The sequence below is a fragment of the Aethalodelphis obliquidens genome, unplaced genomic scaffold, assembly GCF_003676395.1.
Source record: "Aethalodelphis obliquidens isolate GAN/ISIS:26980383/991018 unplaced genomic scaffold, ASM367639v1 scaffold12, whole genome shotgun sequence".
In the NCBI taxonomy this organism is placed as follows: Eukaryota; Metazoa; Chordata; class Mammalia; order Artiodactyla; family Delphinidae; genus Aethalodelphis; species Aethalodelphis obliquidens.
The window spans coordinates 35,330,062-35,348,473 of record NW_020837956.1 but is presented as its reverse complement, the minus strand read 5'-3'; the positions used below and the strand labels follow the sequence as shown (position 1 = coordinate 35,348,473).

The window sequence follows — 18,412 nt, the reverse complement described above, 5'->3', positions numbered from 1 at the left end:
TGGGCTTTTAATTCCAGACCAGGCACTAGCTGTGTGTCATTAGACAGGTCTCCCAACCTCCCTGAGCCTTAGTTTCTTCATCTGTAAAATAAGGATACAAGTAGGGAGAGAAATAATGACCAGAAAGGATTGTTGCTAGGATTAAATTCAGTGATGCTTGTGGAGATGCTTAGCAGGGTGGCCTGCCTTTGCTGTAGGTCTGTAGTTCACCAAGATCTTCAGTTGCTCTCCTACTGAGGTGCTGTGTGATGTCCATCATCCATTATAAAAATGGATATGCATAAAGCCTGCATTTAATTAATTTTTAAAAATGTAACCTTCACCTTTTAATAAACGTAAAAATGCATACAGTCTAAAAAGTTAAATGTTATAAGCTTTAAAATGAAAAACAGTGATCTCCTTCTCACCTATTTCCACTCCAATGCCTGCTACGTAGAGGCAACCATCTCTTAATTCTTTCTTTTCTTTAATTTTCTGGAGTTTACCTCTTTATTTACAAGTAATAACTGATGTTGCACTTTCTTGATTATTCCGAGACCATCTTTCCATTCTTACCGTGGAATGAGAATTGAGGGTTCTCACACCTCTTTCCTCCTCCCCACCAAACGTGTGTGTATCCATCTTTTTCCTTTCCCCATCTTCCAAAATAGTTATAGGCACACCTTGGAGATATTTCAGGTTCAGTTCCAGGCCACTGCAATAAAGTGAATCACATGAATTTTTGGTTTCTTAGTGCATATAAAAGTTATGTTTATACTGTAGTCTATTAAGTGTGCAATAGCATTTTGTTTAAAAAATGTATGTATCCCAATTAAAAAGTACTTTATTGCTAAAAAATGAGAACCATCATCTGAGCCTTCAGTGAGTCAAAATCTTTTTGCTGGCGGAGGGTTGGAAATATTGTGAGAATTACCAAAATGTGACACAGAGACAGGAAGTGAGCAAATGCTGTTTTTATTTTTATTTCTTTATTGAAGTATAGTTAATGTACAGTGTTGTTTCAAGTGTACAGCAAAGTGATTCAGTTATACATATTTATATATATATCTATTCTTTTCAGATTCTTTTCCATCATAGGTTATTATGAGATATTGACTAGAGTTCCCTGTGCTCTGCAGTAGGTCCTTGTTATTTGTCTCTTTTATATACAGTAGTGTGCGTATGTTAATCCCAAGCTCCTAATTTATCTCTACCAGGCCTCCTGCCTCTGGGTCTTCCCTCCAATTTTGTTCCAAACATCCCTGTCCAGCTGACCTGCTTAAAATATCACCTTTAGCAACATAAATCCCTAGTTCTGAAGCTTCAGGGCTGTTGCCTCCTAAAACAGTGTCTAATTTTTACCCTCAGTTTTCGTTTTTTTCCTGTCGTGGTGCCACCTTTACTACTCATCAAATGCACTTATTTTCTTTTTCTAGAGCATGTGTATATTCGTGGAGCTTTCTTGCCTGTGTACCCTCCTGTTTCTTTCCCAAATGCTAGTCCCAATTTTTGGCCAAAAATATCCTACTCTTCCTTTTTGGCCCACTTTGGGTACCAGCCCCTTTGGACCGCCTGAGTTCTCACTGATTCTCCCCAAGACCCCTGCCCCCACCTTACGTTGTAGGAATTATGGACTATAGCACTTTTTTGTCCCTTGTCACTTATGATTTGAAGTTCTTATCTTTTCACACCTGTTCAGATTTAGCTAGAAATGAATGGTCGTGCACTGACTACCAGGTGCTCTGCTAGGCACTTTCACACTCTGTGTCTTCTGCTCTCTGTGATGACCAGTGAGTCCTTCAAAGAGCCCATTTTACAGATGAGAATACCGAGGCCCGGTGAGCCACACATGCTCTCTCCGTCTACTATACCAGGCTCCTGTGCATTAAGGTGAAGGCCGTGGTCTGACCGTCGTCGCTGTGGTGATGGGCACTGCTCCAGATTCTGTGGTTGAAGAGCGTCACACACCAGCATTGGGAGGGGCTGGGCCAGGCCTTGGAAGGCAGGCAGCAGAGTGTGACGTGTCAGGGTGGGAAAGGAATCCCCGCAGTTTGCAGACTTGAGTAACTGCAGCAGGAGATGAGCAAAGGGGCCGAACCCAGGGAGCGAGTGGCAGAACCCAGTCCCGGGAGGTCACAGGTGTCGCCCTGGATCCACGAGGCTTTGGGGAGGAGTTTGGCTTTGGTGTTTTGACCCTGAGCGAGGCTGTCCTCTCTCTGGCTCTTTAGTTCCCCATGTGACAGTTGTGGGATCCTAGCACGCCAGCGGGCCTCCATCTCAGTCTGCTCTGTCTGCCCTCTGAGCCCTGACTCCTCCCTGGCAGGTGGTCTTGTCAGTGAGCTGGAGCACTGCCAGGTGTAGGTAGGAATTTTCCACACCATTTGATTGTGGTCCAGTAGGACTAACAGAAAGGGCCAGAGCATTGTCGTACGAGTCTCAGTTTCCTTCCCCATCTCCAGTTACCAGCATTTACTCAGGATTTCAAATGCCTCATTAGATCGGGAGTGGGGTCATTGTCTCTCTCACTTTTTGCTTCTAGACATTAAAGCTTTGATGTTTGCTTAAGGTTGTAAAATACAATTTCCATTTTTTTTGTTGTTTTTTTTTTGCGGTACGCGGGCCTCTCACTGCTGTGGCCTCTCCCGTCGCGGAGCACAGGCTCCGGACGCGCAGGCTCAGCGGCCATGGCTCACGGGCCCAGCCGCTCCGCGGCATGTGGGATCTTCCTGGACCAGGGCTCAAACCCATGTCCCCTGCATCGGCGGGCAGACTCTCAACCACTGCGCCACCAGGGAAGCCCACAATTTCCATTTTTTTGAGTGTGAGCGCTCTTCTGTCTATGCCCTTCTCCCTTTTGTGTTTCTCCTTCCCTCCTTCCCTCTTTCCCTCCCCTTCCCCTCTCCTTCCCCCCACCTCGAATTCTGTTTTCTTCCAACAAGAGTTCTTTCAGGTTACTTATCATCTCTGAGACTTGGATTTGCCATCTTTATGATGGGCTTCGTAATATCCCTCACACGGCTACCAAGTGTATTGAGCAGGGGGCCTGGCACACGGGAGCCTGACAATATTAGTTTCCTTTCTTCCTCTTTCCTGCTCTGTCCACACCAGGCATTGCTCTGCCTTAACCGCTGGAGCCCTCTGGGCTCAGGGTGCCAATCCGCTGCCAGGTGAGCGGCCCAGGACCTTGGGAAGGGAGGGTCTGGATGCCCCGAGCATTTCTTTCAACCGTTGAGCATCATTCTGCAGGGGCTCCAGGTAAAATGGGCCAGAAGTAGAGCTGCTTTCTGTGCGCGTTAAGCTCTTCAGACAAAGATCTATAGAAACAGGAGGCATTCGTGATGTTATTAATTGGCGGCAGCTTTCCATGGACCACCCTGAATGGAAACAGACACAGGCGTCCCCACATGTGGCCCGTAATCCCTCATTTATGTACTGAAGGAGGCTGCGGGTCAAGAGAAAAGGCAGAGGGCCTGGGAGCCTCTTCTGACTCAGGCTATTAGGTGGCTCCAGCCGCTCCCTCTCTCTTTCAGGAGCGCTTTCTTTTTGTTCGTGCTAATTCCTGAAGCAATCCTCCCACCAGCTCATTTCCCCAGGCTGTAAGCAGGGGCTGACCGAGGGGAGGCCCTGTGCTCGGGAATTATTGCACCAGGCAGGAAGTGTTTAATGGTTTCCATTTACTTTTAGTTGGAAGAAGGAAGCCTGAACCTTTCTTACAACAGAGGCAGAAAATCAACCTGACGACACCCCCATTTTACCCTCAGGAGGGAAACCAGAGCTCCTCAGGGCACCAACGGTCCCATCTTGAAATTGCTTAGCCACCTACGGAACAAGAACAAGGGGAATTTCTTATATACGTCTTAAGTCAGAGTGATGTGTAAGGAGGTGCCTGGGATGTGAAGCCAGTCTCACAACTTGTGTGACCGAGTGTGTGTCACTGTAACGAAGCAGGAAGCCAGTGTCCTGTGGTCACGTCGGGGATGGCATCTGTGCTATTTTTTTTTTTTTTTTTGGCTGCACCGTGCAACTTGCGCGATCTTAGTTCCCCGACCAGGGATTGAACCTGGGCCCTCTGCAGTGGAAGCGTGGAGTCCTAACCGCTGGACCACCAGGGAATTCCCCACCTTGTTCTATTTTGAAGTCAAATGGCACTTTGGACATTAGTAGTAGAGGAGGCATGAAATATATGAGGATGTAGGAAAGTTGAATAGTCTACTTTCATACCTTGAAGAGAGTTTAATCTTTTCTCATATGACAGCATATTTGTAAAAAGCCATCTGGCACCTGTCAAAAAGAAACCCTTAACAAATTTTAAAAGTCGAGTTTTTAAAGGCCACAGTCATGATTATCCAATAAAAATTAGAAATAAATAATATAAGACTAATCCTTCTTCCTCCCAAATTCAGACTATTTAGAAATTAAACCTACATTCCTGGATAATTATAGGATCAAAAAGGGACTCAAAAGGGAGATCATAAACTGTCTAAAGGGGAACACTTTATACTAAACCTAGGGGCCACAGCACAAGAGGCACCCAGAGGAAAATGTATAGCCCTAAATATCTTCCTTATCAAAGCAGTAAGATGGAAAATAATGATGATGATGAAGGAGTCATTTTTAGACGTTTGGTAAAAGTACAGCAAATTAAACCAAAAGGAAAGAGAAAAAGGGAGATCTAAACCAAAAACGAAATGAAATAGAAACTAAACAGAAAACGTTAGGAAGGAATATACATTTAAATGCCCATTCTTAGGAAGCACTAAATATAGGGGTTTAACCGTATGTCTGATCCCAGAGAAATGTCTTAGCAAATACCTGAACCTTCACTCAATGGAATGCGATGCAGCCATTAAACTGCTTCTAACAGCATTTGTAAGAGGTTTGGATGAAATGTTTATGTCAGATGAAAAGAGCAGAATCAAAAATTGTATCATAAAGGGATTATTACCATGTGGATACAGTCTCCCAGCTCCCTCCCGTGCCCCAAAGAATTAAGTCTGGAAGGAATGCATCAAAGTATCAGAGAGAATGGAGTATTGACGCGTGCTTAACACAGAGGAATGGTAAAGACGTTGCGCTAACGGAAGGACCACATACTGTATGATTCTGTTAATATGTCTAATAGACATAACGTAAATTAGTGGCTGCCTATGGCTGGAGGATTGGGGACTTAGGGGTGACAGCCAAAGGGTATGAGATTTCTTTCGGGGGTGATGACGGTGTTCTAAAATCAATTGTGTGATGGTTGTGCCACATGGGAATATACTGAAAACCATTGAGTTGTACCTTTTTTTTAAAAAATTGAGGCATCGTTGATTTACCATGTATTAGTTTCTGGTGTACAGCAAAGTGATTCAGTTATACATATATATCTTCTTTTTTGTAATCTTTTCCATTATAGGTTATTACAAGATATAGAATATAGTTCCCTGTGCTATACAGTAGGACCTTGTTGTTTATCTCTTTTACATATAGCGGATGAATGGGGTGTTAGGTGAATTAGATCTTAAGCTGCTACCAAAAAAAAAAAAAATCACAGTGTTTATCTTGGGGGATGGACATAGTGATTTTCCTCCTGCTTTTCCACCCTCCTGTGTAATTTCCAGATTTCCAGATGTAATTCTGCATCACTTGTCTAGTGGAAACATAATAAACTAAAAACATTTTAGAGGAAGTGTTCATAATTGGCCTTTTAGCAGAGGAGGCAATGAGGGGAAATCTGCTTGCTAGCCTTCCTCCTGAGAGGGTGAGGGGAGGCCGAGTCCCGTAATCCTGAAACTGGGAACTGGTGGTCATGGGTCGCTGCATTGTCAGCCGCCGTCACACACATAAAGTGGCACAGGGCTATTCTTCTTCAAGTCAGGGAAAAGAAAGCGTCATTTGTCTGGGGTCTCTCAAAAGCAGGATCACCACTCAGGGAAAAGCTGGGGGTCTGTGAAACCTGCAGATGACTAAGAGCCAGTTTCTAGTAAGATCTCCTAAGAGGTGTCAGACTCTGCTCTCTGAGTGCTAAATTAGAGAAAGCTGTTACTTATATAACTTCCTGTAATTGCCCGGCAGTAGCCGTAGCTGAGAGCCGTCTGCCCCTCCTTTTGGCTGCGTCGGGGATACGCGGCCCTCTCCCCTCCTTGCAGCGGGGATCCTTTCTACCTTTGGGCTTCACGCTCAGGGTCGGGCTTTTTAACTGAAACTGAAATGCCATTTTAAACAGAAGACTGCTTCGTCTCTCTTGGAGATGGGAAACTCTTACGCTGGACAGCTGAAGACGACGCGGTTTGAGGAGGTCCTGCACAACTCCATCGAGGCCTCTCTGCGCTCCAACAGCCTGGTACCCAGGCCCGTCTTCTCCCAGTTGTACCTGGAAGCGGAGCAGCAGCTTTCCGCCCTAGAAGGTAGGAGATGCGTGCCTGCCTTTCTTTTACCGTGTGTGAGAATGTTAGCAGTGGGACTGGAAACTCTTTCCTCTTCTGAGGAAACTGTAGAAACCGTTAGGTCTGGAAGAACAGAATTATTAGAAAAGAGAAAGGTGCACGTGCATCCCATCCTTACTTGGCTAAGACTAAGGTAAGTTTCAGCCATAAAGTTGCAAGGAATAAAATGGTTCATTGGACTAGTAGGAGAAAGAAAGCCATGCCAGCCTGTTCTGAATTGGTTGTTACTTATACTCTTATTAAAAGGTTTGATGGCTCACTTGGATAAGTAAGACATTTTAACATGCTTTTGACCCTCAGTTATATATTTTTTCTCTTTGTGATTAGTGGCCATATCTTTTTTTTTTTTTTTTTTGGCGGTACGCGGGCTTCCCACTGTTGTGGCCTCTCCCGTTGCGGAGCACAGCCTCCGGACGCGCAGACTCAGCGGCCATGGCTCATGGGCCCAGCCGCTCCGCGGCATGTGGGATCTTCCCGGACCGGGGCACGAACCCTTGTCCCCTGCATCGGCAAGCGGACTCTCAACCACTGCGCCACCAGGGAAGCCCGTGGCCATATCTTTGCAAGGGAGTGTAGTTTTTCTTTGTGATAGCAGTTACAAGAGCCCTCTAGAAACTGTTAAAAACCAAGAACAAACCCTTATAGATTTAACGTGTGCCAGGAATAAATTATCTTCAGGCATGGGGTTAAGTTTAGGGTTTACTTAATTATCCAGAGAATAAACTGGTTGTATTTTTCAATCTTTCGTTTGTTTGTTTTGTAGTCGTGTATTTTCATGTCAAAAGCAACCCACAGCAATCCAAAGTATGAGAGTTACTGCTAAAGGAAGTTCTTTTTGTCACTTTGTCTTTCACGTGAAGTTACCTGCACGCTTCTCTTAGCTTTTGAAGTGAAAGAGGGCTCTGGTTTAAAACAAAAGTTAACAAATTAACGAAGCATGCAGTATGCCGGGTCCTGTCTTGGGGTGATCACGACGTGTGTGTGTGTGTGCAGGGTGAGGATGGTGGGCTGGGGACGGTTGCACGTAAGGGAAAATGAGGCTCAGAGGTCCTCGTGTGATGTCTGAAAGTCCCTTTTTCTAGCAGGGAGGCATTTCTCGTGTCACTATTTAAAACGTCCTTACAAAATTAACCTTGCAAATAGCGATCGCTAAGGACCTAAAGGAACTGGATCTGGGTCTGGGAGAAAGTAGATTGTGATCCAAAGCACGAATTAGGAAGCCCGAGAATTCTCTGGTATTCAAGTCGAAAGTACCAAGGTTTTCCGGCACAGGAAGCATTACTGTGACCTTGGGGGCGTTTGAGAAATTACTGGGGGATCTCTTGTAGATTGTGTGCTTTCAGCTAGCTGAAAGACTTCTGTGAAATATATATCAAATGCTCCTCCTTAACTTCTTGTAGTATTGAAAGGCTTTGCTGCTCATGATAAGTGAACAATCTAATGATAGATAATTTAGTACATTCGAATGGCACCTTAAAATCAACAAAGTGCTTCTACCTCCACCAGTAATTAAATCCCATGATTTGGGAAGATGGAAGATGGATTTGACGTTCTGAAGGATGTTGACCTGGGGACAGGCGGGGAGAAAGCCCTGGAGTTTCCCAGTCAGCTTTTCCTGGGGTTGAAGCTCTCCATAGACAACCTTTGCTGGCCTCTGAACGGGAGACTGCATCCCGAACATTGCCTCCTTGGGATGCCCTCATCTGCCCTCATCATGTGTTGCTTTCCAGGGACAGCTTAGAGGCTTGCGCGGCCCGGGCCCCCCATGTTGAGTGCCGCAGGCTCCCTGCCAGCTGGCAGCCGGCTTGGTCGGCCCCTCATGTTGGTATGAAAACCAGAGCCGGCCCTCTCTATGATTTTCCCATCTGTCTGGCAAACAGCGTAGAGGAATCCTCCGAGACTTTGTTTCTCTAGTACTGGGAGGATGGAGGAGGCGGTTGGTGAAAAGGGGGAGACTCTTGTCGACTTGCTAAATGTCTCCATCAACCAAGCACTGGGCTTGAGCCCCTGGTTTCTGCCTCATAGAACGTGGTGCAGAGGGCTTGTTTTGTCAGTCTGTCTCTCTGTCAGGTCTCTTATCTTAACTGCTGTCCTTCCTCAGACAGCAACATTAAGGATGCTTTTAATGACCAGGGTGCTGGTACCCCAAAACACCCCTTGATCTGTTAACATTTTCTGTATTTGTGAGGGCGATTCAGAGGGCCCTTGTTACTTTGTTCTACGAATTAGGGGTATTACCCCCTCCTTCTAGGGGAGAAATCTTTTACGTATTATTTGTTTTTTAAAGGAAGGCCAACCAAACAAAACAAATACAACCCCAGTATTTGGGGATAAGTATTTATTTATTAAACAAGATGCAGGTACATTCCTGTAATCCTACCCACTCAGAATGTCATACGGTTTCTTCTCATGGAAAGAAAACAAAATTTACTCTAATCATTAAAACACATGCCCTCGTCCTCTATGGGGTGCAGTGCAGCCGTGGAACCCCTGGATTCCTGTGGTTGAGTTTTAAGGTCCTGAGCTCCCAGTCCAGTTGGTTTTGTCTAAGGCCATTTTAAAGCTCTCATCCTGCCAGGAGACCTTGGTAAACAGTCTGGTTTAGTCTGGCCTCGGTTAGGAAGTCTCCTTGGGCTTGTTGCTGGCTGAAGGATCCCATCAAAGACCCTGGAATGTCTGATGTAGACCTTTGACCTTTAATCCTGCTTTCTTAGCAGCCACGGGATTTTGAGCCCTTTCTTTGACTTGCAGAGGCTTAAGACCCTCTCCTTTCATTCTCTCGGACAGTCTGGATTCCTGTTCTTTTCGGTGGAGCAGAGTAACGTGCAGACATTCCTGTGTGTGCCCTCAGAGCGCCGAAGTCCCCGGCTTCCCCTTTTCACTCTAATTGTTGGTGCTTTGCTGTACCCCCACCCCCTCCCCCGAGCCCCTGGAGCTGAGTCTCTGGCTTACAGACTAGTCTTGATTGTGCAGCCTTCTAAGCCACCTACTCCATAGACGGCCAGAGGATGGTTTGGGCCCCTGTGAGGACCCGAGCGGCATGGCTGGCACCTGGGGTCTGGGCGTGACTCGACCTCCTGCTAAAACCGTCCCTGCCTGCATTTAACGGCAGGAAGGAAGCGGCTGAAGGAGGCTCTGCATTTTACCCCTCCAACGCCCTTTATGTTTTTCCCGGGTAAGCTTTTCACAGTCTCCCCGCCACCTCTGTGTCCTCTCGTCCTGGAGGGATGGAGACACTAGGAATTCTTGCTCACTTCCTGCCGTGACCTTCCCAAGGTCATGGGCCTGGGCCGGCCTAAGATGTTAGTTTCTTCTGCCTCTCGTCCTTCCGGCACCTTTAAAATGGTGACCACCCTGAGGTTATGCTCCCAGCACCCTGTACTGATTAAATCACACCTGGAATGTTCTGTGCAACTCTGAGAGCCACATATCCCCACATAGACTGTCACAGCTCAAAGTGACCTTCTGTGACCCCCGCATTTTAAAGATGCAAGATCTGATGCACAGAGAGGTTAAGTAACTTTCCTGTGGCCACACAGACAATGGCAGACCCAAGGACTAAAACTCGAGTTCCCAGATTTCTAGTCGATCTTTTTCTGCTGCGCACAATTTCATCGTTAACCTAAAGCCACGTAACCCACTGGATGGATGGAGAGTGTGAGAGCCAGCTAAGATGAGAGTAGGATTGGCAGCAAAGGGGTCAGCACTAGAGGAGGATACGGAGAAACCAAAAAGGAAGAAACATCTGTCTCCCGGCCTAGGGTATCTAAGGATGCTTGTAATGACCCTATTCCATGAGGAAATCTGGATCCTATTTCTTAAATGACATTTAAAGATAGAAGGATTTTTTTACCCAAAGAAGTTAAAAGAAGTTAGAAGGAGTTTGTAAATTCATTGATGTGAAACCCTCTTTCTCTAGCAGGCTGGGTAAATAAGGTATAACTGTGTGTGCTCAGACCAGTTGGGAAGTAGTTTCCTGCACGAGGCATTCTGCTAGGTGCCTGGGTTACAGAATACGGGCTGGGCCCACACACTCCAGGAACCGAGAGCCTGTGGGGAAGACCAGCTCTTTCATTGCTGTGATGAAGCTCACACACAGGGGGAGTGGGATTTTCCTGGCCAATTCCTGGCTCTCCTGGCTCTCCTGGCCGTTTCCACACTTACCATTACTCCTAAAATACTATTTCACTTAAAAAAACTTTCTTAAAGTCGCTTGGCCTGTTCTGGGATGGCTTCTTTTGGTGAGTGTGGTAAATTCGGGTGTTCGCATTTCCGGTTTGTATACATCCAGTCTTCCCTTGGGGATAAATAAATGTAAAGGTTGTTCCCACCGGACTTTGGGTTCCAAAGCAAGCGATGCAGTTAGTGGCAAGAATGGCAGCTTGGGTGTCGGGTGTAACTGGGAACATACCGGCTGTGCTGCTTAACGGTTTGTTGAACCACTGGGTCTCTCTGAACCTCAGTTTCCTTAGCTGTAAAATGGTCCTTATGTTACACCGTGGTTCCTCCCACACAGATGTTTTTGGAGGGCCTGCCGTGTGCAGGCTGCATGCTCAGTCCTTGTCAACAGCTATGTCTGTGCTGAGCCCTGCTGCTCGTGCACACGTGTGTGGCTCTGGGTGCTGGGAGGTGACGTGGACCTGCGTTTGAAGTCACAAGGCCAGGCTTGGAGCCAGAGTCTGTGACCTTGGGAAGGACTTCCGGTCTGAGTGAGTCTTGGCCTTCACCGCGAGTAAAGGAGGGTGATAATGGCCTCCTTAAATCGTGTGTCTGTGAGGCCTGGTTAATTACTAGCTGCCGAGACCCGCCGTGGACTTACTCATTGCTCTCCTTTCCCACGTCTAGGTGGAAGCCGAGTGGAAAATGAGGAAGAGGAAGAGGAAGGGGAAGGGAACTGTCCCCCAAACCCCTACCAGATGCACCCCCCGCCCGAAGGAAGTTGCACCACGGACGGTGAGATGCCCGCCAGGCTGCGTGCTGAGGGGCCCGGAGGTGCGACCGTGCCCGCGTCGCCAGCAGGCCGTGGCCCGGCGGGCCCTCGCGTCCCGGCGGCACTGGCCACGCCACGTGGGGCCCTGTCACTCTTCGCACAGCCCCACCATTACAAACGCATTCCGATCCAAAAGTTAATTTTTCTCCATCGGCCGTTTAGAAACCAGAATATCCCAGCTGAGGTCAGCGTCCACCGTGTGTTTATATCAGCACTGATGAGTAGGCGTCATCTTTCACATCTGTGGCTGCTTTACCGTTGAAAAAGCAGATCTATCAATACGTTATCTCAGGAACTCCTCACCGTCAGTGAGGTTATCCTCATTTTGCTGTTGAGGAGCGAGGCTTGGAGATGCCAGGCGCGGTGGCACCTTTGTTCAGGGATGGGAGCCTGTGCTCTGCGCTTGAGGGTCTTGGAGTGCACTTCTAGTCTGCTGCTCCCCCACCTGGCAAAGTCACTGAGCAGTTGGAAGTTCACCTGACCTGTCACCATACCAGTCAAGGAGTGTCACTACTTAGTTGGTCAGTTAATTGAGTAAAATAAGTATTGAGGCCCTGCTCTGAAAATATGGAGATAAAAGGTCCAAGAGCTCCCAGTGTAGCAAAGCTATGTGAGCAGACCCTCTGCATGCAGTGTAGAAAGTGCTGGGAGGTTGGGGTGGTCTGGGCCAGCAGGGGTCCGTGGGAGCACGGGAGATGCTTCTGGTGCCAGTAGAGCGTTTGGGGAAAGGCCTCCTGGAGGAGCTGGCCCTGCCTATGGGTTTTGGAGTGTCAGCAGGAGTTAGCCAGGAGACCGAGAGGGCTGGGGGAGAGGGATATTCCCGACAGAAACAGCAGGTGCAAAGGCTTAGAGGAGGGGGAACACGGCCCATCTGGGGAACTGCTACTAGTTTATGTAGGTAGGGGCCTGAGGGGTGGCCAGGCAGGGCTTGGATGAGTGATGAGACCGGCCGTGGAGGCCCCATGCACCCTCCCTGGGGGCCTGGACTTGACCTTGTGCGCGATGGCCGGCAGGGGAGGGAGTCAGCCCTCCCTGGGGCTGCTCTTCCAGGAAAAGGGCAACAGATACAGTAGCTCTTTGTGATATAGGACTTCTAGTGTCCAAGAGCTAAAAGGCCGCCTAATTAAATAAGAGAATGGCAAACTCTCCGGTGGTCACCACCATGATTTTCAAAGAATTTCCAGGTGGGCACAGTGAACATGGACTGCCCACGACCTTTTTTCCTCCAGCTCTTCAGAAGGAAGTGGCTGCTGTGCAGAATGGGAGGGGCCTGGGTCATGGAGGTAAAGACCTGCTGGGCCCTTGACCTCACCTGTGGGAACTGGTTTGACGTCCCCAAGACAATGCAGGGGGGCCGCCCCAAGCTCCATCCTGACCCCCCTCCCAGCAGCTTTGAGCAGATGACTTGACCTCTCAAATGACAACTTCCCAGGGCTTCTCCCACCTGGTGCTGTACACAGTGGGTGCCTCTCACTGCTTCACCCAGGGGCAGATGCGAGAACTCGGAACTAGTGCCTTGTAAATGGTAAAGCAGGTACACCAGAGGAGAGGCTTCTTAAAGTACCGTAGAGTTTTGCAGGGAAGGCCTTGGGGTCATCAGGGTTCACGTTAACTCTCATCGTCCCTGTCGATAACTAAAGATGGAAAAGCCACAGGGCATCCGGCTCCGCGTGCCTTCAGGGAGGGAGATTCCCAGAAAGGGCCCCTCCAAATAGATCTCAGCTGTTTCCCTCTTCTCCATTTTTTTCCTAAATATATTTGGACACTTAAGTTTTAAATAGGAAACATATTTTAAAGCTCTGAAATATGAAAGGTTCATGTGTATAGAGTGAAAGTCTCCCTCTGCTGATGAGGGCCCTGTGAGGCCACCAGCGTCAGCCTGTCCTCAGCCCGTATTCCTGCCACGTGCCCCTGCCTCGTACACATAAAATATAGGGTGGAGAAGACATCGACTCACTCACAGTCCCGTATGGATTTATCTTGTCTACGTTTTAATTTACCGTCACTGGTCTACCCTTCTTTCCTGCTGGGCTTCATTTTACATTAATGTGTATTATACGGTGACACCGATAGTCAGAAAAGCAGCATGTGGTTAAGTGTCATGAGTAATGAATTAATTTAATTTTTTAAATTTTTTATTCTTCCTAATCACTTTATTGTTGTGAATGGTTGTAACTGGCAAGTGAAAAGCATGTAAGGGTAATGTACTTAAGGGTGTTCTCAGAATTAATTTGCAAGTCAGCCGGGTCCAGCGGCACGGTGGTTGCTGACGAGACCAAACTGTTGTCACCCCTTTGCCTGCGTGGATCCTGGCTCCGTGGGAACCACTCGCTGGGCAGCGTGTGAGCCTGTCTGTCCCTCCTAGGGTTCTGCCAGGCAGGGAAGGACCTGCGTCTCGTCTCCATCTCCAGCGAGCCCATCGATGTCCCCGCGGGCTTCCTCCTGGTGGGCGCCAAGTCCCCCAGCCTGCCGGACCATCTCCTGGTGTGTGCCGTTGACAAGAGGTTCTTGCCGGATGACGATGGACACAACGCCCTTCTTGGTAAGTTGCTCCTCTGCTCTTCTCTGCGGCTCCCGCCGCCTGGCGGGTGGGCACAAGGAGAGCTGTTGGTCCCCTTGGGGGACAGGCCACCTTTGAGCCTCTTCATCAGCGTGTCACACAACCCTGTTTATTCATCACTCTGGGCTATTTCTTTGTGGAATGGAATGCAAAGGAGAGTTACTTTTAAAACCTGACTACCTTCCTGTAGAAAACCCATCAGCACTAATTCTTCTTGTACACGTATTCGTCAGACCTTTCCAAAGTGCCTACTGTGTCAGAATTGCGATCCAAACCCTGTCCTAGATGCTCTCGGAAGCCAGCAGACACGAGGCAGGGCGAGAAGAAGGCCGAGCGTGTGGCCCTGCCTCCTGGACGGTCATGTCCTGAGGGACGGCCGGGCACCCTCTGCCGTTCTCTCCTTTGCTCTACCCTTCACCAGCCCGTCATTCTTATCCTGGCTTAACAGGTGTGCTTGGACCTGTTAATGCACTTGACCAAGGGCGCACAAGTAAAGGAACAGAGTCAGGATTCAAACTCAGGTCTTCCTGGTTCCAGATGGTACCCTCTAACTACCACACCCCACCCCGTACCTGGTCGAGGTCAGCCTAGGGAAGCCGTGGCTTTGATCTTTGGACCACCGCTGGCCCAGAGGGTCCCAGCTGCAGTGCAGAGTCGAGACCAAGCCTTATGAAGCCCGGCTCCCCTCTGCTCGGACTTCTATTGAGCTCTTTCTGTGTGCCTGGCCCTGTGCTCAGCTCACTCCCCCATTAGTGGAGCAAAATCAGGGGAGACGTGAGGTTTGGACCGAGAGCCCAGCCAGCTGGCTTCCCCTGCTCCCCAGTTCCTTCTGCACTTCCCACGTGTACAAACATTTAAACCTCGCTTTTGTGCTTGATATGGCCCCCCAAAGCCGAGTAGGTAAACGCACCGCAGTGGATATTTATTGAGGAGGTATTATGTCTGAAGCTCTGTGCAAAGGACCAAAGGGTGGAGGTGGGGAGGGGAGAGTGAGGATCGACCCAGAGAAGAAACAGAAGTGGTTCCTGCCACGAGGGCCGCAGGGACACAGTGGTGTGTAAACTCTGAAACACGGCAGACGAACGCTCACTGGAGGGATGGACATGGCTCTGGGGCAACGACCAGGGGGAGAAAAAGTCGTGGCCAGTACTCCCTTAAGGCAGGTCCATGGGCTTATCGTAACTGGTTTTTGTTTTTTTGAAATTTTTATTGGAGTATAGTTGATTTACAATGTTGTGTTAGTTTCAGGTGTACAGCAGAGTGAATCAGTTATATACATATATCCACTCTTTTTTGTGTGTTTTAGATTCTTAAGGTGGAGGAGGGATAAATTGGGAGATTGGGACTGACATATACACACTACCACATATAAAATAGATAACTAATAAGGACCTGCTGTAGAGCACAGGGAACTCTACTCAGTACTCTGAAATGGCCTGTGTCGTAACTGGTTTGTTTCTTTTTTAAATTGGAGTATCATCGCTTTACAATGTTGCGTTAGTTCCTGCTGTACAATGAAGTGAATCAGCTCTATGTATATATATATATCCCCTCCCTCTGGGACCTCCCTCCCCCCGGCCCATCCCACCCAGCTAGGTCATCACAGAGCACCGAGCTGAGCTCCCTGTGCCCTACAGCAGCCTCCCACTAGCTATATACCCTACCATGTGTAAAACAGATATCGTAACTAGTTTTTGAAAGCAAGAATAATCCAGAAAATTCACTCTACCAAGGAAGCTCACAGAGTCATTGCGTCTCAGATTAATTTGCTTATCGAGGCCGCTTAGGACGAAATGAGTGGGGAAGATGGCCTGGTGACTTGGTTCGCGTTTGATCTGGCCACGGCTGGGGGTTTGCCTGAATGAATTCCTCCCCTTTGTGACTGTAAAGGAATTGCGAGGGTGGTAAATCAAGGAGGCTCTGGGTCTCGAAATGTGGAGACAAGAATCTTTCAGTTCATTCACCACCAGCCCAGGAACAACTTCAGCCCCTCAGGCGGGGAGCTTAGAGGAAGTGGGGTCTTTGTTAATTGCTTGCCAAGAAGCCATCGGAGGTGGGTGACAAGGGCCGGCTGGTAATAACCGATGCTTTCTTCTTTGAAAACAGCTTTATGCTCTCAGCTTGCACACTTAGCGCTGTTTAGGTTTCCTGCAATTAACCCTGATGGCTGCACAGGACAAGGTGGCCCTGCAGCCCTCTGGGGGCCGGGGCTCAGCGCTTTTTAGTGACCCATAAAGTGGAGGCTGTGGAATATCTTGGGGGAAGCCACAGCTTGAGGTGCCTCTCCCCACCCCGTAATTTATAACGAAGGGAGCGTTGTTTTAGTGAGTTTGAATCAACTGAGGGATTTGGTCTGAGAAAGTGAAAACCTAGATGGGTGTTTCAGTTTTTTGATAGTAATTCATCGAAATTGGCTGATAGCTAAGACATAGGAGAAGAAAACATCTAGCTAGATTGTTCATTTCTGCGATGGGAGTAAACAAGCTCTTTGTGCATCTGGAACGCAAATAATTAAGCATTTATGGAATGTATAACCCCAAACTGAAGGGGAACTTTAAATTCAACCCAGGGCCCCAAAGCCAAGTGGGACCTGGGCCTTCCTGGGAGCTCAGGGCCTGTGGGAAGACACGGGCCAACCAGGACTCAGCTCGGAGATCGCACCCACGGCCACAGAAATCTCTGTGCAGCAGGTCCCAGCCTAGGGCTTAAGGCGCTAGAGGATCCCGAAGGACGTGCCGAGTCCCAGGGATGGGAGAGTATCTCAGAGTATGTGGTGATGGAGTTGGGTCATGATAAATGGGTGGATTGCCAGTGGGAGAAAGACAGCAGCAGCAGCAGCAACAAAGGAACCTGACAGCGGCTACTTTCCTGAGCGCTTCTCATGTGCGAGAATCTGTTCTAGTTAAAATGAGGCAGGTGAGTGAGGTGTTACTACCTAGCATTTAGATGTGAAGAAACAGAGGCACGGACAATAGAACGAGGTATGCCTGTCCTTACTATCCTGGTAGGGCCAGGGTTTCCACTTTTATTTCTGAACTGCAAGGAGGAGCCCCTTCTCGTCTGTGGCTCCCCTCCCTGCTTCTGGAACGGAGCACTGGTCCACAGTTCTCATAGGACAAAAGGCCTGTAAGCTATTTAGCTATTTCTGGAAAGGGATGGCGGTGCTGGCCTTGGTGAAGCGCTCCGAGCGTCCTTGGTTTTGCAGTTCTGCTTCTTGTTCATCATCTTTTGAACCCTCAGGGTCAGAATCCCTTCCGGGGAGCGTGGAAGTTTTCTCAGGGCCTCATTCTTAGATGACAGTTGAGCAGTTTATCTCAAGGTGCCCAGGTTGGAGACCAAAGAATAAATAAAAACATTAGATTATAAAGTTAGAAAACATTAGAAACATTAGAACGTTAGAAAACAAAAGCCTGTCAAAATGTATGCGGAGATGCTAAGTGTGCACTTCGATAGTTATCTTGTTTCCTCTCTCCTGTTCCTTCCAGATATTTGCTGCCTCTCCTGTGTCAGGCACTAGTTTGTATACACACACTTACACACACAGACATGGCCCACGCCTCCCCACAGACGTACCGTGCTCCCGGTCCTTTGGAAGCAGGGGGATATTTATGGGGGAAAATACACAAATGTCAGTAACTCTGACACTAAGGAAGAAGGTATGAGAACTGTCAGCAATATAAAGTCCAGTTGGGAATTCGGCATAGTAGCGGGAGGAAGGGGCGATAAAGCAGGAGACGAGGCTGGAGGGCATTGGGGGCAGCCTTGAAGGCCATGCTTCTGGGTCTGCACTCCATTCTCATGCTAGAATCCACACGTCACTCTCTGGATCTAGACACTGGACAACTACTTAGCCTCTCTGGTTCTCATTTCCCAAAAGAAGGTTTTGCTGTCCTGACGGACTGGTGGTCGTGTCAGTTAAGCTGAGTGCCCTGTTTGGGTGACAGTGAATGGCAGGAAGGCTGTTGGTTTTCTCTGCATGGTAGTTTCCTCCCTGTCCCTTTAACAACACGTAAACATAGAGCATGGTGCCGGCATTTCTTCGGTACCTTACCTGTTTCTCTGGTACACAGGGGGCAGGAGTTTGGAAGGATAAACTAACCTGTGCCTGCCTTTTATTCCAAGAGATTTGTCTTTATTTCTAGGGCCTTTTAAGGAATATTAAATTTGCTTCAAATCAGTCAGAGAACCCAGAAGGTTTCTGTAATCTAGATGTCTTCTTTCTCTGTGGAGAGATGTTTTGAACCTTCACAAACTGATGTTATTTTGGACAGTAGCCAGAGGCCTCAGAATTATCCCCTTTAAAGGCAGAGCTTATGCACAGAACCCCACGGTCCTCCTGGCCTGAGTTGAAATGCCCTTTGTAAACTTGTCAGCCAGAGCATACGATAAAATAAGTTAGTCTCAGCTTCAGGGTCTCTCCCGCTGAAGAACCTTGCTCCTTAGAAACCAGACGTA

The 18,412-nt window shown here is 48.2% G+C and overlaps 1 protein-coding gene across 1 annotated transcript in view; it reads left to right on the top strand.

The window, feature by feature from the left end:
• Positions 1 to 6,195: 6,195 nt before the first annotated feature.
• The window catches only part of GREB1 (growth regulating estrogen receptor binding 1), a 69,670-nt gene continuing 57,453 nt past the window's right edge, over positions 6,196 to 18,412 (top strand). Inside the window, exons 1-3 of the mRNA XM_027113798.1 lie at positions 6,196 to 6,368; positions 11,253 to 11,360; positions 13,763 to 13,939. Of these exons, the coding sequence (XP_026969599.1) occupies positions 6,212 to 6,368; positions 11,253 to 11,360; positions 13,763 to 13,939 (442 nt within the window). The 5' untranslated portion in view covers positions 6,196 to 6,211. The remainder of the gene's footprint in view (positions 6,369 to 11,252; positions 11,361 to 13,762; positions 13,940 to 18,412) is intronic.